The following is a 25,432-nucleotide window of genomic DNA, read 5'->3' on the forward strand; positions in this document are numbered from 1 at the left end:
ATAATTTAATATTTTCTTCCCATTATGGCATTAATGAGAGACTCTTCAGTGAACTTTAATGAGAGAATCTGGTACTGTGGAAGCTAATTCAGGAGAGAATTGGGCCTTCCAAGAAACTACAAATTGCAACACAGAGCCACCCTCCCTCCTGTACTACACTGTGTCTGACCTTTGGAATCATAAAATTGAAAATGATCATATGTAGAATCTAATGAACAAAATAAACTGATGAACAAATAGAGGCATAGAAGCATGGAACAAACCAAAGAATTGCAGAGGGAAGGCAGAGGTGGGTGGGAGGAGTGATTAGCAGGGGAACTTATATGCATATATGCATAGCCCATAAACACAGACAATAGTGTGGTAAAGGTCTGGGAAGAGCTGGTGCGGGGTGGAGTGGGTCAATGGGAAAAAACAACAAAGGGGACATCTGTAATACTTTCAACAATAAAAACAAATTTAAATAAAAAGAAAAGAAAATGAAATGATGAGTTCCACAAGTTTAGAAAACCCAGGAACATGGATTCTACTGCTAAGTTCCTGCATACCATTCTTCATTGTTGCATAGTGTCTAACTGTTACAATTTAGTGATGACTGTGGCAGCAGAAATCTACATGGAGGCAGATTTTAAAGCAGCAGGTAGTTTCAGATTTGAATGTACATGTGTGGCATATGGAATTAAAAGGTAAATCAGGCACAATTCAAGAAAAATGTTTAAATGGTTTAAAATATACAATTCTCTATTGGAGGAAATGAATACTTAGAAACTTTCTGACGCGTTTTTGAATAATCCAGCTGTTATTAGAAGTTCATGATTGCCTTTTTAAAATAAGAATTAGTTGAAAATGTATGCTCTTTAGATTTATTTTATATAAAAAAGAAACCCTGTTGAGACTAAAGGGAAAAAATGTTTTATTTAGCTATTTTTCTAGTTCTACCACTTCCAGAAATCATTATCATTATCCTTGTGTATTAAAAAGAACAAAGAACATTGCAAACAGATGTCAACTAGTAATTGTACTGTAAGGTAATTTCTTGGTATTCAAAAAAATGACACCTATAGAAAATGTGTGTACATTTATACACATAATTGCTAAAATATGGTGATAAAATAGTTTTGAATATTTTATAATCACAAGTAGAGAGTTCTAAAAATTGATGGGAATTAAAGGAAACTTGATAATGATACATATTTATGCAGATACATGCATAGCTAATTGAATAACACACACACACACACACACACACACACACACACACACATCTATATATATAAAGAGCCAGGGGCCGTAGCATTTGAAACAACCGAACAGACCACTGAACAGGCTGTGTGGGGCGACCAGACTGGCAGGGGGGTTATTGAGGGATGACCGAAGGATTGAGCAGCAGGCTGTGTGGGGTGACCAGGCCAGCAGGGGGGGCAGTAAGGGGCAACCATGCTGGTGGGGAGGCAGTTGGGGGTGACTAGGTTGGCAGGGGGGGCAGTTGGGGGCAACCAGGCCAGCGGGGGGTGGGGGGGTGCAGTTAGGGGCAATCAGGTCGGCAGGCAGAGGCGGTTAGGGGTGATCAGGCTGGCAGGGGGCCAGTTAGGGGTGATCAGGCAGGCAGGCAGGTGAGAAGTTAGGCAACAGCAGTCCTGGATTGAGAGAGGGATGTCCGACTGCCGGTTTAGGCCTGATCCCCAGGATTAGACCTAAACCGGCAGTTGGACATCCCCTGAGGGGTCCCGGATTGGAGAGGGTGCAGGCTGGGCTGAGAGGACCCCCTACCATGCATAAATTTTATACACTGGGCTTCTAGTGTATATATAAATATAAATATATAAATATATATATATTACATCTAATTATGTAACTTAGTTTATTTTTGTTTAGTTGAAGTCCCTGAACCACTAGGGTTCCAGGAGGTAATAATTGGGATATTCTGGCTATTTCAAATATTTCAAAGGCCTTATGGAGATTGTAAATTTAACCATGCTTTGATTCATAGACTAATCAAGTTTCTTTGCTTTTGGATAGAATGACATCAATTCTGTCTGGAAATATTAGTGTCCTTAGGCTAACTAGATACTCTGATAGACCCCTAATTCTAGGTGTTTGATAAGAAGAACTTTTATGCATGCATCTATCTTACCTAATAATAGACAAACATGTAAATTGATTGTTCCTCCGCTATGCTCACCAGTCAATCAGGAGAGTATGCAAATTAACCCAACAAAGATGAAGGTTAATTTGCATACATAGGTGCAAAGCGGAGCAGCGAAGACTGAAGGCTCTGGCCAGAGCAGCAAGGGTCCCTAGGCCTAGCCTGGTCTCCGTCGCATGGCCTCTGCTGCCCTATGATGCTAAGTGAAGCTCCCCACCCCAGGATGCTTCATGATGCTCGTGGCCCCTTGACTGCTCCACGAGGCTTCCCCCGCCCCGTGACTGCGCCATGAAGCTTGCCACTGAATGCTGGATGCTCCACGAAACTACCCCCACCCTGCGACTGCTTCGTGAAACTCGCTGCCACCCGGGTGACTGTTCTGCTAAGCTCATGGCCACCCCTTGGAGTAGCCTGCCACCACCTCTCAAAAGTCCCCAGTCCTGCCCCTCTGCCAGCCGCCCCCCCCCCCCCCCCATGGTGAGCAGCTTGGGGGCTGAGGAGGGGGGCGAGATGTGCTCCATACACTTCATGGTGACTGGTAGCCCATTCAGTTGTGACAGCATCTAGCTCTTTATATATATTAGGATAATATTTTGTCCAAAATGTGATTAAATAAAAATTCACTGCTTGTGGGAATGCAAACTGATATAACCACCATGGAAAATATAAATATTTCTAAAAATATTAAGAATAGAGTTACCATATGGCCCAGCAACCCCTCTTTGGAGTAAATATCCCCCAAATCTGAAAACATTTATTCATAAAGATATATGCACCTCTATGTTGAATGCAACATTATTCATGGTGGTCAAGATGTAGAAACAACTGAAGTGTCCTTTGAGAGATGATTGGATAAAGAAGATGTGGTACATATATACAATGGAATACTACTCAGCCATAAAAAAGATGAAATACTGCTATTTATGGGACCAAATGGATGGATTTTAAGAATATCATGCTAAGCAAAATAAGTCAGACAGAAAAAGTCAAGAACAATATGATTTCACTCATATGTGGGATATAAAACTGAAAGTAACAAGTGAACAAACAAGACAATTGAACAAAGGAAAACTCATAGACACAAGGAACAGTATCATGGTTACCAGAGGGAAAGGGAGGTGGGGTGGTGAAGTAGTAAAAGGTAAAGGGAGTCAAATTTTGGTGACAACAGATTTGACATTGGATGGTAAACACACAATGTAATATACAGATGATGTATTATAAAATTGTAACTTGAAACCTATCATTTTACTAACCAACTAGAGGCCCATTGTATGAAGAGATTCGTGCAATAGGCCTTCCTTCCCCTGGCTGCCGGCACCAGTTTTCCTCCGGCACCCAGGACCTAGGCCTTCGCTCCGGCTGCAGCAGAGAAGCCAAGCCTCTTCGGTCTTTAGTCGTCTTCAGTCTTCAGTCTTCAGTCTTCACTCAGGCAGAGCCTTCAGTCTTTGCTCCACACCTGAATATGCAAATTAACCGCCATCTTTGTTGGGTTCATTTGCATACACATCCTGATTGGCTGGTGGGCATAGCAGAGTGACACCAATTTGCATGTTTCTCTTTTATTAGTGTAGATGTCATCCCAATAAATTTTAAAAAATGTTTTTGTGACTGGGTTGCCAAGCACTATTTAACAACCAGCATAATTACTCTTACTATGGCTAATGTGATTAGTCAGGGCAAGAAAAATCTTGTTAAAGGGGCATCTCCATAGCTGCTAAGGATTACAACCCTAGGAGGGGTGATTTCTGGATTTGTGATTGAGATAACTTTCTTTTTTTGTGGTTGACCATTATTTTTATATATTTAGGAATTTTTTTATAATGGGATAAATCCTTATTGTGAATAACCCAAGTCTTGCTTCCAAATCTTGCTTCTCCCAAGCCTCTTGGATCACTTATGCCCAAAAGGAAAAAAAAAAAAGCCAGAAAATGCCTTTGCTATATAAAAGCATTTAGAATTTCAAGAACATTGAGATTCAATAGGGAAGTATTATGTTCAATTACAAGGGTCCATCACAGACACGATGGAATTCTGATATGCCTGGATGGCAAGAATATTAAGATCGTGTTAGATGTAACCCTAATAATAATTCCTCATATTTTACAGTGCCTATGAGTTGTGAAGTATTTTTTTATGTACATATGTCATTAGATCCTCACAGCAATTGCTGTAGGGAGATAGGGCAGGATATTATTATTTTAATCTTATAAGTGAAGAAAAGGATTTGCTGTGGTTTAGCTAAGGCACTTGGTTAATAAGAGACAAAGCCAGGATTAGGTCCTCAGAATTCTGATTTCACTGGGTTTTGTGTGTGGTGATTTATTAGAATGTCATATGCAAAAAAGCTTTACATTAATAAAGTAAACTTAAATATGAGAAATAATCCTTATGCTAATCTAAACTTGTCATTTGTTGCTAAGCTTTCTTTTTCTAATATTTTCTTATTTCTTAAGAAGCCAAATGGGTTGTGAAAGCTAATTTATTTTTTTCTCTCATTAGGCTCAAATTATGAAAGATGTGATTTTGAGGATGGGCTCTGTAATATGACACAAGATCAGAGTCTGCAACTTGGTTGGACAAAGAGAAATGGGATGACTGGTCTATCACCTCCATTTAATGATCACAATGGTGTTATATCTGGTAAATACTTTGAATTTCTTTATTTCTTTCTTTCATTTCTTCCTTTTTTGTCAAGGGTTTGATTATGCAGTAGAATCTTGGCTAATGATTAGATATGAATAATTATGCTGTTTAATTTTCTTTATACTGTAACCATTTTCAATATATTTATTATTCTAAAATATCACATTGGATTCTTATAATTAAGTTCATGGGATCCCAAAGGTATCTAGACAATAATTAGGATTTTCTATATACTAGTATTTTGACACTTTATGGAAATTGTGAAATTTAAACATGAGACTACATAAATTAATTCATCAATTTTATGTTTTGCTTTTGGCTAGACTGATTTCAAGAATCCTGCCTAGCTGGTTTTGCTTAGTGGATAGAGTGTCGGCCTGTGGACTGAAAGGTCCCAGGTTTGATTCCGGTCAAGGGCACATGTCCCGGTTGCAAGCTTGATCCCCAGTGGGGAGCATGCAGGAGGCAGTCGATCAATGATTCTCTCTCATCATTGATGTTTCTATCTCTCTCTCCCTCTCCCTTCCTCTCTGAAATCAATAAAAACATATTTTTAAAAAAGAGAATCTCTTTGGCATTAGTATATTAGCATAGAAGCTTGTCAGCAGAGTGTGGAAAGATCCTGGCTGAGAGATTAAACTAAAGCCAATATTTCAGTAGTAGAAGTGCTAACATGGCCTTTGTCTTTTTTAGTTACAGTTGTATCCTCAGTGCCAAACAGAGTGATTGTTATACTGATGGGTTGGAGTTGAGGTCTAATGCCTTCTTTCCTCTTCATTTATGGGGATAAAGATAGACCATGTGTAGGTAACATCTCTAAATCTAGGCCTCTTATCTGTAAATGGGATTAATGCTACCTAATCTTCACTCTGATATAAATTTTCAATCAGGTTATGTATGATAAATTTTCAGAGCTAAATTTTAAAATCTATTAGAACATTAAAAACATGCCTGTGTCAATATTTGAAGTCCACTAAAGCTAAGGGCAGAGTGATTATAATGTATTACTGATTTTTAAAAAATAATTTTTCTTATGGAAGGCCTGGGGAAGGCAGAGGTGGGAAGGAGGGGCTCAATGGGGGGAGGGGCAGGGAACATCTGTAATACGTTCCACAATAATGATACTTTTTTTTTTTTTTAAAGATCATCTTTCTTCTGGGTATTTAAAATCAGATTTAAATGGTAATATTAAAACTGTTGCTACTTTGACCAATTGTTAAATTGGAGCTGAAATCTGTATATTATGAAATAAGCAAGGTGTATGTGTCCACTTATTTTTTATTTGTTTAATTTTTTGCCTCTGGCAGTTTATTATAAACATTTTCAAAGATATGCAAAAGTTGAAAAAGTTTGCTGTGAATAACCATATATTTACCACTTAGGTAATACAATTCAAATAACTATATTTGTTTTATCAAATAGCTATTCATCTACCCATCCCTTCATTCCTCAATCCATCATATTTGCAATGCATTCAAAGAAAGTTGCAGGAATCACTTTACCCCAAATGAAAGCATGGTATCCTTAACTAAATACAGGAGTCAACAAACAATGGCCTTGGGCATTTTCTGGTTTCTGTAAATAAAGTTGTTGGTTTTTATTAGTTTGTGTTTGTGTGTGTGTATGTGTGTGTGTGTGTGTGTGTGTGTGTGTGTGTGTTTTTACACAGACAGGCCCATTCATTCACAAATTGTGGCTGCTTTTGTGCTGCAAACTTGGATTTGAGTGGTTGGAGAGACCATATGGTCCACAAAGTCTAAATGATTTGGCCCTTTAAGAAAAGTTTGTTTGCTCCTACACTAGAGTTCAAGTTCTCCTTTTTTCTTTTGAGGTAAAACTTAAAATCATATAAAAACATCAATATTACGTGTACTCTTTGATAAATTCTGACAAATGTGTTCACCTGTGCAACCAATCCGTAACAAAGTGTGAAACATCACTGTCATGCTGTTGTGGCAGCCGTTCAAATGGCTCAGGAGAATGATCAATCAGCACTCAGAGGAATCAGGAAAGAAAACCTTTATTACGCAGCGCTGCTAGTCCAGGGGATTCTGATCCAAAGCCTGAACTGCCAATGTGGGGAGGTTATATATATATATATATATCGATCTTCTTGCTGTGGGCCCCTCGGGTGGGCTTTGCAGCTCCGCAAAGTCCATTAGAATGGGGCTTGTGAGATTACTGTTTAACTAGACACTGAACTAGGCTGTAAGTCCCCAGAGTTGCCCCCCTATTTTCCTTCTCAATGCTGGGAAGTTCCCTCATGTACCCTCCTAGTCAATCCATGCTCCTGCCCTTCACTCTCCAGACAATCACTATTTTTATTCCTGCAACACCCATAGGTTAGATTTGCCTGTTCTACAACTTCATATAAATGAGTTCATACAGTATATACAATACAGTGTATACACTGTTGTATAAGGCTTTGTACACTTAGTACAATGCTTTCTGATTCATCCATGTTGTAACATGTATCTTTAATTCTTTTCTTTTTATTGCTGGCCAGTATGCAATTGTATGGGCTATTCATCCGTTACTCTATTGACTGACACCTTTGTTTTTTTCTTATTTTGAGCTATTATAATAAAACAGCTTTAAACATTTTTTTGTGTGTTAATCCTCACCTGAGGATATTTTTCCCATTGATTTTAGAGAGCGTGAAAGGAGAGAGGGGCAAAGAAAGAGAAAGAGAGAGAAACATCCATGTGAGAGATACACATCAACTGGTTGCCTCCTGCATGCGCCCTGACTAGGTTCGGATTTGTAACCCAGGTATATTCCCTTGTCCAGGAATCAAACCTGTGACCCTTTGATGTGTGGACTGATGCTCTAACTACTTAGCAATACCAATCAGGCTAACTTGTTTTGTTTTATTCCTTCAAGTATCCATTCCCATAACACTATGCCCCTTTTGTTTATCCTTAAAACCTCCTAAAGCCCCCAATTTGTTTTTTCTTTTTAAATATAAGCATTATATTAATCACTGGATTTTTTAATACCAACATGTCCTAAATTGGTCTATGCTGTCCTTTCTGAAGGTCGCTGGGAACCATAATCTATTACTTAATACTTGTCAGGCTGCATTATGTAGACAGTAAATTGGATTATTTCATTAAGGAAAAACAGCAAAAGACAAAAAATGGAAAGAAGAATCTTACATTATCACCCTCTAGATCACATTTTGGCAGCTTTTATAATCTTAACATCTTATTTGGGAATCAGTAAAAAATTAATGTTCATTTATTCTTTTATGTATGTTTTTTTAAATACTTTTTATCGAGCATTTCCACTGTTCCACAATCTGTCCTAGGACCTACAGATATAATAGTTAACAAGAACATGGCTCTTGTCCTCAATGAATTTGTAATCTAGTGATGGAGACATAAATCTAATACCTGTTTTATTCTAGAGACCTGCATTTTTTTTTCTTTAAAGGGCCAGACAGTAAATAATTTTGGTTTTTTAGGCCATAAAGCCTACTCAGCTCTGCATTGTATTGTGAAAGTAGCATAGACAACACCTAAGAATCAAGCATGGCTGTGTTATAATAAAACTTTATTGATGGACCCTTGAATTTATAATTCATATAAATTTCACAGATCATAAAATACTCTGGAAAAATTTCAACCATTTAAAATGTAAAAACCCTTAGCTCTCATACAAAACCTGGTGGCAAATGTGATTTGTCTGTGGGCTGTAGTTTGCTGTCCCCTCGTCTGTTTAATAAACATTGAGTATTTTTGCATCTAACAATATGCAATTTTGGTGATACATGAGTAAAGGATAACATTCCTCCTCTAAGAACAAACAAGTTATAATCTTAATTTTAGTGGCCACTTTTGTAGCAAATGTAGCTAAAGCCTACCTTGATGTTTACCCTGATTCTATAAAAAAATTAGCTTTGCTATTCATCTGAATTTTCAATTAAAGATATTTTTATAGTAGTCAAGCCTGTTTTTTAGTAAAAATACAAATAAGAATTGTGTTCATGAAGTGGAATTACAGTGTATTATTCTACTTGTCCTGTTTTAAATTGTAGTTACACTATTTTAAAAGTAAAAAGTAACAAAGAAAAATTTATTTTATATGTTTATGTACACATATTTACATATGGTGGTGACAATTGTTCATTTTAATTCAAAAGCATTTATTAACCCCAGTGTGTGTAAGGCATCACGATAAATTCTGTGAATATTATAAAGACTATTAAAATAGCTGTTGCATATCAAGGTGTTTGTGATCATTTTAGAAAGCTTTTTTTTTTAAGGAAGTGTAAGATTTTTATAGGAAGTAGGGTGGGGAAGGGGAGCTATTGACAAAAGAAAAAAAAAAGATTATGCTTGGGCCAAGACATTTTTTTTTTTTTTAAGGGAAAAGAAGAGTATCAGTGCAAGAAATGTCCAAACATACAGAGAATTTTTATGAGTTTATTTGAGCTAAACTGAGGACATATGCCAGGGAGCAATATCTCAAATGTCCCAGGGAATAAGTTTTATAGTTCTTTTCTTTATCAACTTTTTTTTTTTACTTTATTTTTAAAAACCATTTTTTAAAATTATGGTTGAAATGTGTTATTATATTAGTTTTGGGTGTATAGTCCAGTGATTAGACATTACATAACTTACTAAGGGATCATCCCAATTTGACACCATACATAGTTATTAGAATATTATTGACTACTAGAGGCCCGGTGCACAAAATTTTGTGCACTGGGGGGGAGGGGGGGTCCCTCAGCCTGGCCTGTGCCCTCTCACAGTCTGGGACCCCTCAGGGGATGACCACCTTCTGGCTTAGGCCCGCTTCCTGGGGGATTGGGCCTAAGATGGCAATCAGACATCCCTCTGGCAGCCTGGCAGCCCTCGGGGGATGTCCACTTGCCAGCGGGGAGCAGGCCTAAACTGCAGTCGGACATCCTTATCGCTGCTGAGGAGGCAGGAGAGGTTCCCACCACCACCGCTGTACTGGCAGTCATCAGCCTGGCTTGTGGCTGAGCAGAGCTCCTCCCATGTGAGAGCACCCTGACCACCAGAGGGCAGCTCCTGCATTGAGCGTCTGCCCCCTGGTGGTCAGTGTGTGTCATAGTGACCAGTCATTCCCAGTCCTTCTGCTGTTAGGGTCAGTTTGCATATTACCCTTTTACTATATAGGATAGAGGCCTGGTGCACGGGTGGGGGCCTGCTGGTTTGCCCTGAAGGGTGTCCTGGATCAGGGTGGGGGTCCCGCTTGGGTGCCTGGACAGCCTGGATGAGGGGATGATGGCTGTTTGCAGCTGGTCACACCCCCTTCAGGGTGGGGGTCCCCACTGGGGTGCCTGGCCAGTCTGGGTGAGGGGCTGAGGGCCGTTTTCAGGCTGGCAGGTGACTGAAGCTCCCAACCTCTCCTTTTTTTCTTTTATTTTTTTTAATTCTGGGATTTATTTAACTTCTATGGCTGTCACTGGAACTGAGAGCTGGCTTTACCTCTGAGGCTCGGCTCCAGCTCTGAGACCTCGGCTCCTGAAAGCAGGTATCTGGGTTTGTTTGGCTCCTATAATTGAAACACTGTTGCAGCTCCAGCTCTGAGGCCCGGCTGGCTGGCTGAACGCAGGTTTCTGGGGTTTGTTTAGGTTCTATAATTGCAACATTGTTTCTTAGAGTGCAGCTCAGAGGCCGGCAGCGGCAGGCGGGGAACCTTGGCTTCCTCCATCGCTGCAGCAAGCAAGCCTCCTGTTCACTTCAGATGCCCGGCTGCCAGCCGCCATCTTGGTTGGCAGTTAATTTGCATATCACCCTGATTAGCAAATGGGAAGCATGTCAGAGGTATGGTTAATTACCATGTTTGTCTATTATTAGATACTCCCTATGCTGTACTTTATAACCCCATGACTATTCCATAACAACCAATTTGTACTTCTTAATCACTTCACCATTTTCACTCATCCTCCCAACTCCTCTCCCATCTGGCAACTGTCAAAACGTTCTCTGTATCATGAGTCTATTTCTGTTCTGCTTGTTCATTTATTTTGTTTTTCATGTTCAATTGTTGATAGATATGTATTTATTGTGATGTTATTGTTTGAATATTTGCCTTTTTTCTTCTTAAAGAAGACCCTTTAGCACTTCATGTAATACTAATTTGGTGGTAATAAATTCCTTTAGCTTTTTCTTGTTTAGGAAGCTCTTTATCTGTCCTTCAATTCTAAATGATAGCTTTGCTGGGTAGTGTAATCTTGGTTGTAGGTCCTTGCCTTTCATCACTTTGAATATTTCTAATCAATCCTTTCTGGTCTATAGAGTTTCTGTTGAGAAACCAGCTAACAGTCTTATGGGAGCTCTCTTATAGGTAACTAACTGCTTTTCTCTTGCCGCTTTTAAGATTCTCTCTTTGTCTTTAACCTTTTGTGTTTTCATTATGATGTGTCTTGGTGTGTGTCTCTTCGGGATTTCTTTGGGATTCTCTGTGCTTTCTGAACTTGTATGTCTATTTCCTTCATCAAATTAGGGAAGTTTTCTGTTATTATTTTTTCAAATAGGTTTTCAATTTCTTGTTCATTCTCTTCTTATTCTAGTACCCCCATGATGTAAATGTTGATATGTTTAAATTTGTCCCAGAGAGTCCCTTATATTATCTTCAGTTTTGGATTATTTTTTCTTTTTGTTGTTCTGATTGGATGTTTTTGCTCCCATATATTCCAAATCACTGATTTAATTCTTCACTTACACTACTGTTGATTCCCTGTAAATTATTCTTCATTTCAGTTAGTTTATCTTTCATTCTGACTGGTTCTTTTTTATGGTGTGGAAGTTCTAAGTTTCTTATAACCAGTGTTTTGAACTCTGCATCAAGTAAATTGCTAGTCTCCATTTTGTTTAATTATTTTTCTGGAGTTTTGTTCTGTTCTTTCACATGGCACATATTTCTTTGTCTCCTTTTGACAGCTTCCCTGTGTGTGTTTTATTATTAGGTAGAACTGCTACATCACCCAGGCTCGGTAGAGTGGCCTAATGCAGTAGATGTTCAGTAAGGTCCAGCCTTCCCAATCAAACCCATGACCTCAAGCTGGACACTCAGGTGTGCCCCCCTCATGTGGACACCCTCCTTTTGTAGTTGAGCCTTGATTGCTATTGGCACATAAATGGGAGAGGTTTGCCTCCAGGCCAATCAGCTGCAAGGACTGGCTGTGACCAATTACCACTGACCTCTGATTACCATGGAGGGTCAGCTGTTCAGGGGCCCACCCCACAGAGCAGGACTTACTTCAGCAAGGCTTTGATGTTCACTGAGTTCATCCCTTCAGTGTGTTGACTGTGGAGGTGATTAGATGGTAGTTATTCGGCGTAGTCTGAAGCTATCAATTGGGTGCACTGGTTCTGGGGCCTTCCAGGAGTTGCAAGCCAAGGTTAGCTGCCACCTATGTTCTGCTCATGGCCAACTGGCATGAGCTACAAAGCAATCTGAAGATGGCTGCTACTTATGCTGGGCTCGCAGGTGCCCAGGTGAGGCCAAGCTGCAAACCAAGGCTGGCTAGTGCTGGGACTGGGGTCATTTAGCGAGAGGTATGGGGCCCACTGAGGCCAGATACTGATTATTTGAGAGATTTTAGGAAAATCTGAAGCATGAATGAAGACAGGCTTGGTGTATGGAAAAGCCACTTAAAACAGCTTGGGTGGGCCAGAAAGTTGGGTGGGACAAGGCCTCAGGGATCACTAGGGCAGGAAAAATAGTGTTAGCCAGGTTGATAGAGTTTCAGATATGGCACCAACCTGCTGGATCTGTAGGGCGAGGGCTCACCAAAGAAAAATGGCCTCTGCAGCACTTCAATTCTCTGGTGCTTTTCTATCTGCTGCCTTTATGTTGGAGTTTAGAGGAAGTGAGTCAGAATTAGTCTGTGTGTGGGCCCTTTAAGGGGAACTATTTGGTACACCAGCAGCCCTCCATATCCCTCAACCTCAATCCCTGGCTGTTTTTACAGCCAGAGTTATGGGGACTTCTCTTCCTGGCACTAGAACCTTGGGTTGGGGGACCTGGTATAGGACTAGGACCCCTTCTCTTCAGGGGAACTTACATAGCCATGAAATCCCTCCCAATTTTAATCCACCACATGTAGGTGTGGGACCAGACCCTTCTGGGTCTCCACCCCTTCTACTAGTCTTGATGTAGCTGCTTCTTTAATTCCGTAGTTTTGAACTTCCATTCAGTCATATTCCAAGCAATTCTGATTAATAACTGTTCTGTTGTTTAGTTTTAATATTGATGTGGCTGTGGGAGGGAGCAAGTACCACATTTACCTATTCCACCACCTGGAATGGCAGTCTTGCAGTCTTTTTATGCATTTGAAATTAAAGAGGGGACTAAGGAAGATTTGGAAAGCATTTTTCAGAATAACACAATTAATTGTGATACAGGTAGAAATTTTAAAAGTTCTATAATGTTAGTCAGAGCAAATTCATACCTAGTGTGCTCAGGCAATTATATAGCAGCCTGCTATGATTACAGGATGCTGTCTTTGGAAAAGAAGATAAGGCAGAAAGTGTATTTGGGAATTTCAAGACTATGCCACCAGGCCTGGATGGGTAGCTCAGCTGGTTAGAGTGTGGTACTGATATGCTAAGGTTATGTGTTTGATCCCTGGTCAGGGCACATACAAACATCAGCCAATGAATGCGTAAATAAGTGGAACAACAAATTGATATCTCTCTTTCTCTCTAAAATTAAAATGTTATTGAAAGGATATTGATGTTACTCATCAGTACCATGTCCTTTCCTCTTTTCCCTCCTCTACCAAAACTCCTTCACAGTTGATAATTCTAATTCTGCTGCTGCCCAACCCGGCAGCAGAAATGAGAGACATTGATGGATGTGGCAGTGGCTGAGGAGTTGCATAAAGAATTTCAAAGGCATACACATTTGGTACTTAATGATTCATTCTGTCTCAAGTAGTATTTTGCAGAGAATTTTAGTTTCTTCCACAAATTCTTTGATTGTCAAGCTAATAATATCAAGGTCCTCGATAGGTGTCTGCATGAGTGCACATTTTAAATGAGTAAGCTACATGTGTTTTTCATAATTCCTCAACAAATGTTATGCCTATTTTATTGTATAATATAATATGTTTATTTTCCCATTTCTTTTATTTCAAATTCAGAGAAATACATCGGTCAGGGAATCAGAGTTGACAACTTAGCTGAATATTTTAATTAACTTATATGACATCAATGAAATTTCTCCACATAACATGGCTAGTCAAGCTGTCAAATATCTTAAAGTAAATAATAAATATTATTTATTTGATTAGAGCTAAATATATTCTATAACTTATATATTTTTAGAATATATAATATTTTATATATAATAAAAATATATAACATTTTTAATGTATAATTTTCTTTCCTTTTGGCAGAAATTTTATCTTTACAGGAAGATGGTTTATTTATTTGTTAAGTTTATATGGGTATATATTTTTCAAATTAATTCAGCCACAAGTGAAAAATTCAGATTCAACAGAAATACATAAAATTAAATATTAGTACCCTGAAAAAAATACAACACAAATTTCAAGGAATCTATCTTTTGAACCATAACCACATTATCAGAAGACTGAGATTCTGTCTAATGAAAGTGGGCAGGGAATTTTACCAATTACAGTGACCGAGCAGATTTCTGTTCTCTGCAAACCAACGTTCTCTGCCAACCATAATTAGTAGTCACATTGATTTAGTGTGTCCTACAACTGAATTAGTCAAGGAAGAACTTACACTCAACTACTTCAGGCTTTATAGACTTTGGTTAATACCTTAAAACACAGCAAATGGAACAAGAGAACCAAATTATTGCCTACCTAATTATGGTAGGGAAAATTCTAAAGATGCATGCCCTCCCTCAAGATTCCCATTCCCAGGTTACTCAATCAAGCACTAATCTAGGTACTTCTGTGAAAGAACTTTGTAGATGTAATTAACGTTATTAATGAAATAACCTTAAAATAGGTTGGTTATACTGAATAGTTCAAGTGACCCCAATGCCATCACATAATTCCTTAGGACCTTATATATATAAGATCCTGTCATTGACAAATAGAGATAGTTTTACTTTCTGTTTCCATTCTGGATGCCTTTTATTTAATTTCCTTCTCTAATAGCCAGGCTAGAAACCCCACTGCAATGTTGAATAGAAGTGGCAGTAGCAGATATCCTTATCTTATTCCTGTTGGGAGAAACATTTTCAACCTTAGTTGATGCTAGCTGAGGGCTTTTGGTAGATACCATTTATCAGGTAACCATATTCCCTTCTGTTACTATTATGTTGATTGTTTTTATTATGAGAGGGTGTTAGACTTTATCAAATGTGTTTTCTGTAGCTATCAAGATGATCATGAGGTTTTTGGCCTTTTCTTGATCAAGTTAGTGATTGTGTTTCATATGTTGAACCAACTTTGCACCCTGTATAAATTCTACTTGGTCATGGTGAATAATCCTTTTTATATCATGCTCAATGAGGCTTTCTAGTATTTTGTTTAGTGTTTTTATATTTATATTTATCAAGGATATTGATTTGTTGCTTTATTTTCTGGTGATGTGTTTGGTTTTAGAATCAAGGTAATAGTGACCTCACAAAATGAGTTGGGAAGTATTCTCTCCTAATTTGTGATAGAGTTTGTGAAGTGTTGGTGTTAATTCTTCCTAAAATGTTTTATAGCATATACCAGTTATCCTTCTTTGAGAATTTCTTTGTTGAAAGCTTTTTTATTACTGATTCATTCCTTGTTACAGTTTATTGAGATATTACATCTCTTCTTTTTTAAAATTTTATTTTTATTTTTTTAATCACAGCTGGCATACAATATTATATTACTTTTAGGTGTACAACATAGTGATTAGACATTTATATAACTTATGAAGTAATCACCCCCAATAAATCTAGTACATTGGACATCATAGTTATTGCAATATTATTAATTTCATTCTCTGTTATACTTTACATGCCCACAACTACCTTATAACTACAAATTTGTACTTAAAAAAAAATCCTAACCTGATGCTATGTTTTTATTAGTTTTGAGAGAGAGAGAGAGAGAGAGAGAGAGACCGACCAATTGGTTTCCTCGGGTATGTGCCCCAACTGTGGATTGAACCTGCAACTTAGGTATGTGCTCTGAGAATTGAACCTGCAGCTGGTTGGTGTAAGGGAATATGCTCCAAACAACTGAGACACCTAGCCAAGGCCCATTTTAAACTTCTTAAATGCTTCCCCCTTTTCACCCATCCCCCAACCCCCATTCATTTGGTAACCATCAAAATGTTTTCTAGATCTGTGAGTTTGTTTCTGTTTTGTTTGATCACTTATTTTGTTTTCTTTTTTAGATTACATGTATAAGTAAAACCACCTGGCATTTGTCTTTCTGACTTATTTCACTCAGCACAATACCCTCTAGGTCCATCCATGTTGTCACTAACAGTAAGATTTTGTTCCTTTTTATGCCTGAGGCATATTTCATTGTACATATGTACCACTTCTTCTTTATCCATTCATCTATTTTTTTAAATATATATTTTTACTAGAGGCCCTGTGCACAAATTCGTGCACGGGTGGGGTCCCTCGGCATGGCTGGCAATAGGGCCGATCAGGGCCTTGGGAAGTTGGCCAGCTGGAGGGAGGGGCCACGGGAGGTTGGCTGTGGGAGCACACTGACCACCAGGGGGCAGCTCCTGTGTTGAACAAGTCTCTTTAATATTTCTTGTGATACTGGTTTGGTGGTAATGAACTCCTTTAACTTTTTCTTGTCTGGGAAACTCTTTGTCCTTCGATTCTAAATGATAGCTTTGTGTTGAGCGTCTGCCCCCTGGTGGTCAGTGCTCATCATAGAGATGGGTCACTTAGGCTTTTATATATATAGACTAGAGGCCTGGTGTACAAAAATTTGTGCACTCAGGAGGGTCCCTCAACCTGGCCTGTGCCCTCTCACAGTCTGGGACCCCTTAGGGAATGACCACCTGCTGGCTTAGGCCTGCTCCCTGGGGGATTGGTCCTAAGCTGGCAGTCAGACAAGCCTCTGGCAGCCCAGGAGCCCTCGGGGGATGTCCACTTGCCAGTGGGGAGCAGGCCTAGCTGCAGTCGGACATCCTTAGCGCTGCTGAGGAGGCAGGAGAGGCTCCCACCACCACCGCTGTACTGGCAGTCATCAGCCTGGCTTGTGGCTGAGCAGAGCTCCCCCTGTGGGAGCACACTGATGACCAGGGGGCAGCTCCTTCATTGAGCGTCTGCCCTGTGGAGGTCAGTGTGTGTCACAGTGACCAGTCATTCCCAGTCGTTCTGCTGTTAGGGTCAGTTTGCATATTACCCTTTTATTATATAGGATTGGTTTTGGATAGGAAGGGAGAGAGTGAGATAGAAACATCAATGATGAGAATCATTGATTGGCTGCCTCCCGCATGTCCCCTACTGGTTATCAAACCCACAACCTGGTCATGTGCCCTTGACCAGAATTGACCCCGGGACCCTTCAGTTTGCAGGTTGACCCTATACACTGAGCCAAACCAGCTAGGGCTATCCATTCATCTATTTATGGACACTTAGGTTATTTCCATATCTTTGCTGTTGTAAATAATGCTGCAATGAGCGTATGGATACATATGTCTTTTTGAATTAGTGTTTTGGGTTTCTTTAAATAACCAGAAGAGAAATTTTGGGTCCTTTCCTGTCTCTTGTTATAGGCTTTTAGTTAAAGTCTATTTTGTCTGGTATAAATATTGCTATCCTGGCTTCTTTGTTTGGTTGTTTCCATTTTTATGAAATTTCTTTTTCCATCCCTTTACTTTCAGCCTGTGTGTGTCATTTGTTGTGAAGTGAGTCTCTTGTAGACAGAATATGTAAGGGTCCTGTTTTATTATCCACGCAGTCTCCAAATGTCTTTTGGCGGGAGTATTTAATACATTCACACATAAAATAATTGTTGATAGATATGTAATTATTGCCATTTTATTATTCATATATATATTTTATTCTTCTTAAAACAAGTCTCTTTAATATTTCTTGTGATACTGGTTTGGTGGTGATGAACTCCTTTAACTTTTTCTTGTCTGGGAAACTCTTTGTTCTTCAATTCTAAATGATAGCTTTGCTGGGTAGAATAATCTTACTTGTAGATCCTTGCTTTCCATCACATTGACAATTTCATGCCAGTCCCTTCTGGCTTGCAGAGTTTCTGTTGAGAAATCAGCTAACCGTTTTATAGGAGATCCCTTTTAGGTAACTAACTGCTTTTCTCTTGTTGCTTTTAACATTCTCTCTTTGTATTTAAAGTTTCATATTTTAATTCTGATGTGTTTTGGTGTGGCCCTCTTTGGGTTCACCTTGTTTGGGACTCTCTATGCCTACTGGATTTGCATCTCTATTTTCTTTGCCAGGATAGGGAAGATTTTCATAATTATTACATCAAATAGGTTTTAATCCTGTGTGCTCTCTCTTCTCCTGAATGTTAGTACACTTGGTGTCCCAGTGGCTTCTTAAATTATCCTTATTTGGATAGCTTTTTCCTTTTTTCTGTTTTGATTGAGCATTTTCTGCTATCTTATCTTTCAAATTGCTGATCTAATCCTCTGTTTCATCTAATCTACTCTTGATTCCCTCTAATGCAGTGGTCACCAACAGTGGTCCCCTGACCACTGATGGTCCGTGAAGTCTGAAAGGTTGTAGACCACTGGTCTAGGTGGTGATCCTGGCCCTGCAGCCCCCACCTCAGCCAGCCATGCCACCCATGAATACATTAAGACTCATTTTATGAAAAGTGATTATATATTCAGTCACCTTCTTGACCTTTTAAACAGCCATGGCATCATAAATTCCACACCTAAGAAACCAAGATGGCGGCATAGGTAAACACGGGAGTTTGCTGCCTCGAACAACCACTTCAAAAATACAACTAAAAGACGGAACGGACATCATCCAGAACCACAGGAAAGCTGGCTGAGTGGATGTTCTACAACTAGGAGGAAAGAGAAAAGCATACCGAGGCTCAGAGGAGGCGCAGTGCTGAAGTAAAATACTAAGGTTCGGAGTGCATGTGGAGCGGGCTGGAGGCTGAGGGCGCGGTTGTTTTCAATCGGGAGGGAGTCTCAGGCTCTGAGCTCCAGTTCCGGGCGAGTCTCTAAGGACCCAGACTCATACGGGAGAAATGGGACTGTCGGGCATCGCTCAGAACCCTAGGGCAGCTTTCTCTCCGTGGGGCTTGCAGCGACTACTGGGACACTGAGAAGCAGAGCCTCTGAGGGCAAGACTGAGAGCAGCCATAATTGCTAATCCCGCCCTGTTGATCCCGTGGGACCCGCCCCGCCCAAGCCCTGCAGGGAGGCTTTTGCTGGATAGCCTCAGGCAAAGGCTAGATTAGCACCTCCCTAGAGATCCAGGAGCCAGGAAGCCCAGAGGTCAGAGTGGGACCATCCAGCTTTAAGCTCCGTGGAACCATAAAAGACACACTCAGGAGGCAGACTCAGTGAGCACCAAAGCCCCATCGAAGCAAGTCTAGCCCCAGAAGGGTGTCTCCAGCACAAAAGTTCTCCCACCGCAGACACAGCTGATTCTCACAGCCAATTGACCTGGAGGTCAATTCCTCACAGTGATAACTACAACAATCAAGGCTTAACCACAACAAGACTGTGCACAAAGCCCACAAGGGGGTGCACCAAGAGTGTCTACCTTAGGTAATTGGGACACTTAGCACAGAAAGGCACTCTATTGACACAGCGAAGCATAAAAAAATGCCGAGACAAAGAAACAGGACACAAACGACAGAATTGGAGGAAAGCAAACTGTTGGATATAGAGTTCAAAACCACACTTTTAAGGTCTTTAAAGAACTGTTTAGAAGCCCTCGAAAAGACTGGTAAGACCGCCGATAAATGTAGTGAGATCCTCAAGAAATCTAATGAGACCCTCGATGTTGTGATAAAGGACCAACTAGAAATTAAGCATACACTGACTGAAATAAAGAATATTATACAGACTCCCAACAGCAGACCAGAGGGTCGCAAGGATCAAGTCAAAGATTTGAAATACGAAGAAGCAAAAAACACCCAACCGGAAAAGCAAAATGAAAAAAGAATCCGAAAATATGAAGATAGTGTAAGGAGCCCCTGGGACAGCTTCAAGCGTACCAACATCCGAATTATAGGGGTGCCAGAAGATGAGAGAGAGCAAGATATTGAAAACCTATTTGAAGAAATAATGACAGAAAACTTCCCCTACCTGGTGAAAGGAATAGACTTCCAAGTCCAGGAAGCGCAGAGAACCCCAAACAAAAGGAATCCAAAGAGGACCACACCAAGACACATCATAATTAAAATGCCAAGAGCAAAAGACAAAGAGAGAATCCTAAAAGCAGCAAGAGAAAGAAAATCAGTTACCTACAAGGGAGTACCCATACGACTGTCAGCTGATTTCTCAACAGAAACTTTGCAGGCCAGAAGGGAATGGCAAGAAATATTCAAAGTGATGAATAGCAAGAACCTACAACCAAGACTACTTTATCCAGCAAAGCTATCATTCAGAAGTGAAGGCCAGATAAAGAGCTTCACAGATAAGAAAAAGCTAAAGGAGTTCATCACCACCAAACCAGTATTATATGAAATGCTGAAAGGTATCCTGTAAGAAGAGGAAGAAGAAGAAAAAGGTAAAGATACAAATAGTGAACAACAAACATGCATCTATCAACAAGTGAATCTAAAAATCAAGTGAATAAATAATCTGATGAACTGGTGATTGTAATAGAATCAGGGACATAGAAAGGGAATGGACTGACTATTCTTGGGGGGGGGGGGGGAGAAAGGGGTGTGGGGGTGAGTGAAGAGATTAGACAACAATCGTGCACCTATGGATGAGGACAGTGGGTGGGGAGTGAGGGCAGAGGGTGGGGTTGGAACTGGGTGGAGGGGAGTTATGGTGGGAAAAAAGAGTAACTAATGTAATAATCTGAACAATAAAGATTTAATTAAAAAAAAATAAATAAATTCCACACCTAAAGTGGACAGGAGTATCATCTCTAATGACATGGATTCCAGATAGACTGGCACTTGATTTCTTTGTTGTGAAAGTATTAAGAGTGCTTTTTCTACAAGGCATTTCAAATCAAAGTAGCCAACAATGAATTGACAAAGTTTGCAGAGATAAATTAAGTCTGGATGATCAGTGCAGGTATTTTCCTGTTTCTTTTTATGTTTCCTCCCTACCTTCCAGAACTGGCTCTAACCCAAGGTCTGACCTACCATGGCAAGCTGTTGTCAGATCTTCCGGACATGCCTTTCTGAGCTCCATATGGTTTTAGAAAATTGGAGACTTTGCCAAGATATCTGTTAGAGGATAAGAGCAAGGAGAACAAGTACTGGCATGAATATCACTCCAAACATCCTTGTAGGAGACCTCAGCTCCAAGTGGGCTGCACAACCAGAGAGATGAGCTGGGAACCAGAGAGAGGGGGAAGCTACAGTGGCAATGCTTAGACTCTTCCATTTCGTTAGCGTGGAGTTCACCAGTGTAGCTGCAGCAACCAGGTTCTGTTTTATACACCCCAGAGGTGAGGAGCTCGTGGGCAAGGGCAGGAGGGTGCTCCTCACCCAGGCCTGAGGAGGATGACAGGCTCTCGGTCAGCGAGGACCTTCCAGTTTGGTCGGTGGAGAGTTCTTCCATGAGGGGCAGAGACAGCTCGGAGGAGGGCACAGCCGAGTAGAGAGTCGTAGATGCTGGAGCCTTGTGGCACACCAAGGCAGCCGCGGCCTTCCCGGCCTGCAGGATGGGGGTGCCCACGGCTTCGTGGGGCCCAGCTGCTGACCCTCAGGCGACCCGGGGCCGGCACCTCAGCCTTGAGGTCACTTTCGGGCCCCAGTTTGAACATGACGTCATTCAGCATCAGGCCGGAATTGAACTGGCTCCCGGCAGTGGAGCGGGGGAGGCTGCGTGGGCATGAACTGCTTCTCAAGCCAGTCCGGCTCCTTGGGGATGAGTTGCGGCATATTGCAGATGGTCACGTATTTGCTCCGGAAGTAGTTCTCCTGCTGACGTGTCCGGGCTGCGGGAGGCCGTAGTCTCGCGGGAGGCCGTGGTCTCGCGCGAGTGCAGGTGGGAGCAGAGTAGGGGCAGGCGGTGCATGAGCTTGTACTTGGTGCTCAGGTCCAGGACGCCAGGACCGGCTGCCTCGCAGGAATAATCCAAGCGGACGGTGATGAACTTGCTGAGTGCCGCCGAGGAGCTGTGCTTGGCCTGGTGGAGCTTCTTGGCGATGGCAGACAGGGCCACCAAGAAGCGCTCCCCTTTCCCTGCGCTGCGGCCGCCGCTTTTGTGCTTGTAGTTCTTGTCCAGGAAGTACTTCATGCTGTTGGAACAGACCACGATGAGGAACTGGGACTCGTGGATCTTCGGGATGACCCACTCTCTCTGCCCTTCTCGGCAGAGGCCGGAATCTTCCCACGGGTCCACAGAAGTCCTCAAGGAAGTGTCCATGCATTCTGGCCGTCTCCACTGGAAAGCAGAAGAAGACCTTCGGCCGCGGCCAGGGCCTCTCTGTGGTGTAGGTGAGGTGTAGTGCTGAGGTGTAGGCGGGGGACTCGGAACTCTCTGCATCTAAATGTGAACATGTGTTTTCTTGTCGCTTCCTTCGGCACATCGTAGTGAAGTGTTGCGAATGCGGATATGACAGCCAGCGGCACAGTGATGGCGACAGCTCTGATGGGCCCAGCCCGCCGGGTGTGCACTGGCTGGAAGGCATAATGGGGCGGTTCTCAACCTGTGGGTCGCGACCCCTTTGGCGGTAGAGCAACCCTTTCCCAGGGGTCACCTAAGACCATCCTGCATATCAGATACTTACATTACGATTCATAACAGCAACATTACAGTTATGAAGTAGCAACGAAAATAATTTTATGGTTGGGTCACAACATGAGGAACTGTATTTAAAGGGCCAGAAGGTTGAGAACCCCTTGGCATAATGCATCACTTTTCTTGTGGTATTAGTGTCATCAACCAGCTCAATTATATAATCCCCTGGAGATGCATTTTGAAGGAGGCAGCTGGTTGTCTCTGTCTTTTGCTCCTGTTTAGAGGTCTTTCGCTTGAAGGTCCCTCATGCTTGAGCTTATAATGAAGGTAGAGGAAGCGGAAGGCAAAGGTGTGTGGTGTGTGGTCGAAGGACATCTGCATATCCGAACCGTACTGGGTGATACTCAGGTTCGGAGGCTTCCAGAAGGGATTGCAAGCCAGGTGGTCCGGCTGTAACAACAAGTCACAGGCTCCGGTTCTGAAAAATAAAGGGTGATAATTGCTTTCGTTTTTAATGGAAGGACAAGGGACAATCTTGACAAAGAAATCTGTCTCAAACTTCATATTCAGGAAAGGTTGAGATTCCGTTACAGTTCTTTTTGAAGCTACTGTTGAGCTGCTTCGGGTCCTTTAGAATCAGTTGTTGGACTTGTCTTCCCTCTGACTTCAGCTCCTCCGGTATTACCCGAAATCCTTTTAGGAATTCGATGCCAAGGGCCCCTGGGAACCAAAGAATGGTGACTGCCACTCGGTCGTGGCAGGCGAACTGACTGATGGTGATGTTCTGGGTGTCAGCAATCACACGCTTCCCCACAGGATTCAAGTATGTGGAACAGTCTGATTTGATAAGTAGGGAACCAAGGTTGGAACCGAGGCCTACGTCAGAGACAACCAAAGGGCCAATCTGGAACAGAGTCACTTGGCCAATTCTGTGTTTTGTCATATCTGAAGGTGATGTTGTGCAGCCCCACTGCTTCTCCTAGCCGGCCTTACTCCTCTCCAACCACAGGTGTTGGTGCTCTGCTGAGAACCGCCCCCCCTCCCCCCCCCAGTCACGGCCAGCTGTGAGCCGTTTAGACAGGTGTTGACAGGGAAGAAGACAGCAGAGCTGCAGCCACTGGGCCATGGCCGTGTGCTTGCCCACTTTGGCTGGCCATAGTGTGCGCCCTGGTCACCCGCAGCAAGCCAGCCTGGAGTGGGTGGTGGCGCCAGGGGCAGCAGTGGCAGAGTGGGCTGTACCATAAGTGTCCTTTTTATCTAAAAAAATTTTTTTGTGTGTGTTAAAATGTCTCCACCCTCCCCCTGGAATTCTAGCTCTCCTTCTTGTTAAATTTTTTTTGGTATGTTATGTTTTTATCTTTATACTAGGGGCCCAGTGCATGAATTTGTGCACCTTGAAAGGAACTATGGGCCCTGAGGCTGCAGTAGCCACAGGGGTGGGTCTCAGCCCATCCTCCATGTCCCCACCTGGCCCCTCCAGCTGCAGCCTCTGGTGCCCTGTTGGCTGGCAGCCCCACTCCCCCGCTCCCGCTCCCATGCGCTGATGGTGCTGACCCCGCTTGCACCCACTGATTGGGGCAGGTGCCAGCAGCAGGTGCAAGCAGCAGCTGTTGCCCCAGTCACCCCCCCCAGGAGCAGGGGGAGGTGGAGGATCCCTCAGGGGTGATCAGGGCCGGCAGCTACCACTCGAACCCACTGATAGCGCTGAGTGATCAGGACCAGTGCCAGGCATTGGCAGTGGGTGCAAGCAGCGGCTCCGGCTCCGACACTGGCTGCAGGTTCAAGTGGTGCCGTTGCTGGCAGCGGGTGCAAGAGGTGGCTGCCGGCCCCAATCTCCCCTCAGGAGCAGGGTAAGGTGGAGAAGCCCTGAGGGGCAACTGGGACTGGCAGCTGCCGCTCGCACCCGCTGATGGTACCGATCAATTTGGGCCGGCGCTGCGTACCAGCAGTGAGTGCGAGCGGAGGGTCCAGTGCCAGCAGTGGATGCCAGCAGGGCCAGCGCCAGTGCAGGTGCAAGCACCTGGTGGGACTGTGGTGCATGGGAGCAAAGAATTTTTGGTAACTACCAGAGGCTTGCCCCCATGACAGTGACCAGCTCCCCGCCTTGGTCTGGCGCCCTCATCCACCATCCCACCATGTTCTGCGCACACCCCCTGGTGGTCAGCGTATGTCACAGTGACTGGTTGTTTGGTTGTTCCGGTTGTTTCACCATTTGGTCTATTTGCATTTCAGCCTTTTATTATGTAAGATTTCCTACAAGATTTCTATAAGAGACACACCTTATAAGTGGGTCATACTTTTATATAATACTAAAGGCCTAGTGCACAGGGTAGGGTCCCTAGGGGCCTCCCTTCCCTCAGCCACCTGCCACCAGTGCTGACCAAGGTGGGCCAGCCAGGGCGAGGGGGCTGCAGGTGGTTGGCCCACCAGCCTGCCCCCTGGTCGAACTCCTGGTGGAAGGGACGATTTGCATATTAGGCTTTTATTATATAGGATACCAACCTTAAACTTTTTTTTTTTTTTTTAAATATATTTTACTGATTTTTTTACAGAGAGGAAGGGAGAGAGATAGAGAGTTAGAAACATCGATGAGAGAGAAACATCGATCAGCTGCCTCCTGCACATCTCCTACTGGGGATGTGACTGCAACCCAGGTACATGCCCTTGACCGGAATCGAACCCGGGACCCTTCAGTCCGCAGTCCGACGCTCTATCCATTGAGCCAAACCGGTTTTGGCCAACCTTAAACTTTTGATTGGATACTTTATCCATTTACATATCACAGTTAGAGATAACATAAGGTTCACACTTGCCACCTGATATTTGTTTTTCCTTTTTCTTTTTCTTTTTTAATCATCAC

The 25,432-nt window shown here is 42.2% G+C and overlaps 1 protein-coding gene and 1 pseudogene across 1 annotated transcript in view; one reads left to right on the forward strand and one right to left on the reverse strand.

The window, feature by feature from the left end:
* Nucleotides 1–25,432, forward strand: part of MALRD1 (MAM and LDL receptor class A domain containing 1) — a 597,781-nt gene that overhangs the window by 21,245 nt on the left and 551,104 nt on the right. The window contains exon 3 of the mRNA XM_070426883.1: nucleotides 4,649–4,789. Within this exon, the coding sequence (XP_070282984.1) occupies nucleotides 4,649–4,789 (141 nt within the window). The remainder of the gene's footprint in view (nucleotides 1–4,648; nucleotides 4,790–25,432) is intronic.
* Nucleotides 21,082–23,698, reverse strand: LOC138998877 (interleukin-17 receptor D-like; annotated as a pseudogene).

The sequence above is a fragment of the Myotis yumanensis genome, unplaced genomic scaffold (genome assembly GCF_028538775.1).
Source record: "Myotis yumanensis isolate MYYU_CA2020_CCGP unplaced genomic scaffold, mMyoYum1.0.hap1 SCAF_1, whole genome shotgun sequence".
NCBI classification, from domain to species: domain Eukaryota; kingdom Metazoa; phylum Chordata; class Mammalia; order Chiroptera; family Vespertilionidae; genus Myotis; species Myotis yumanensis.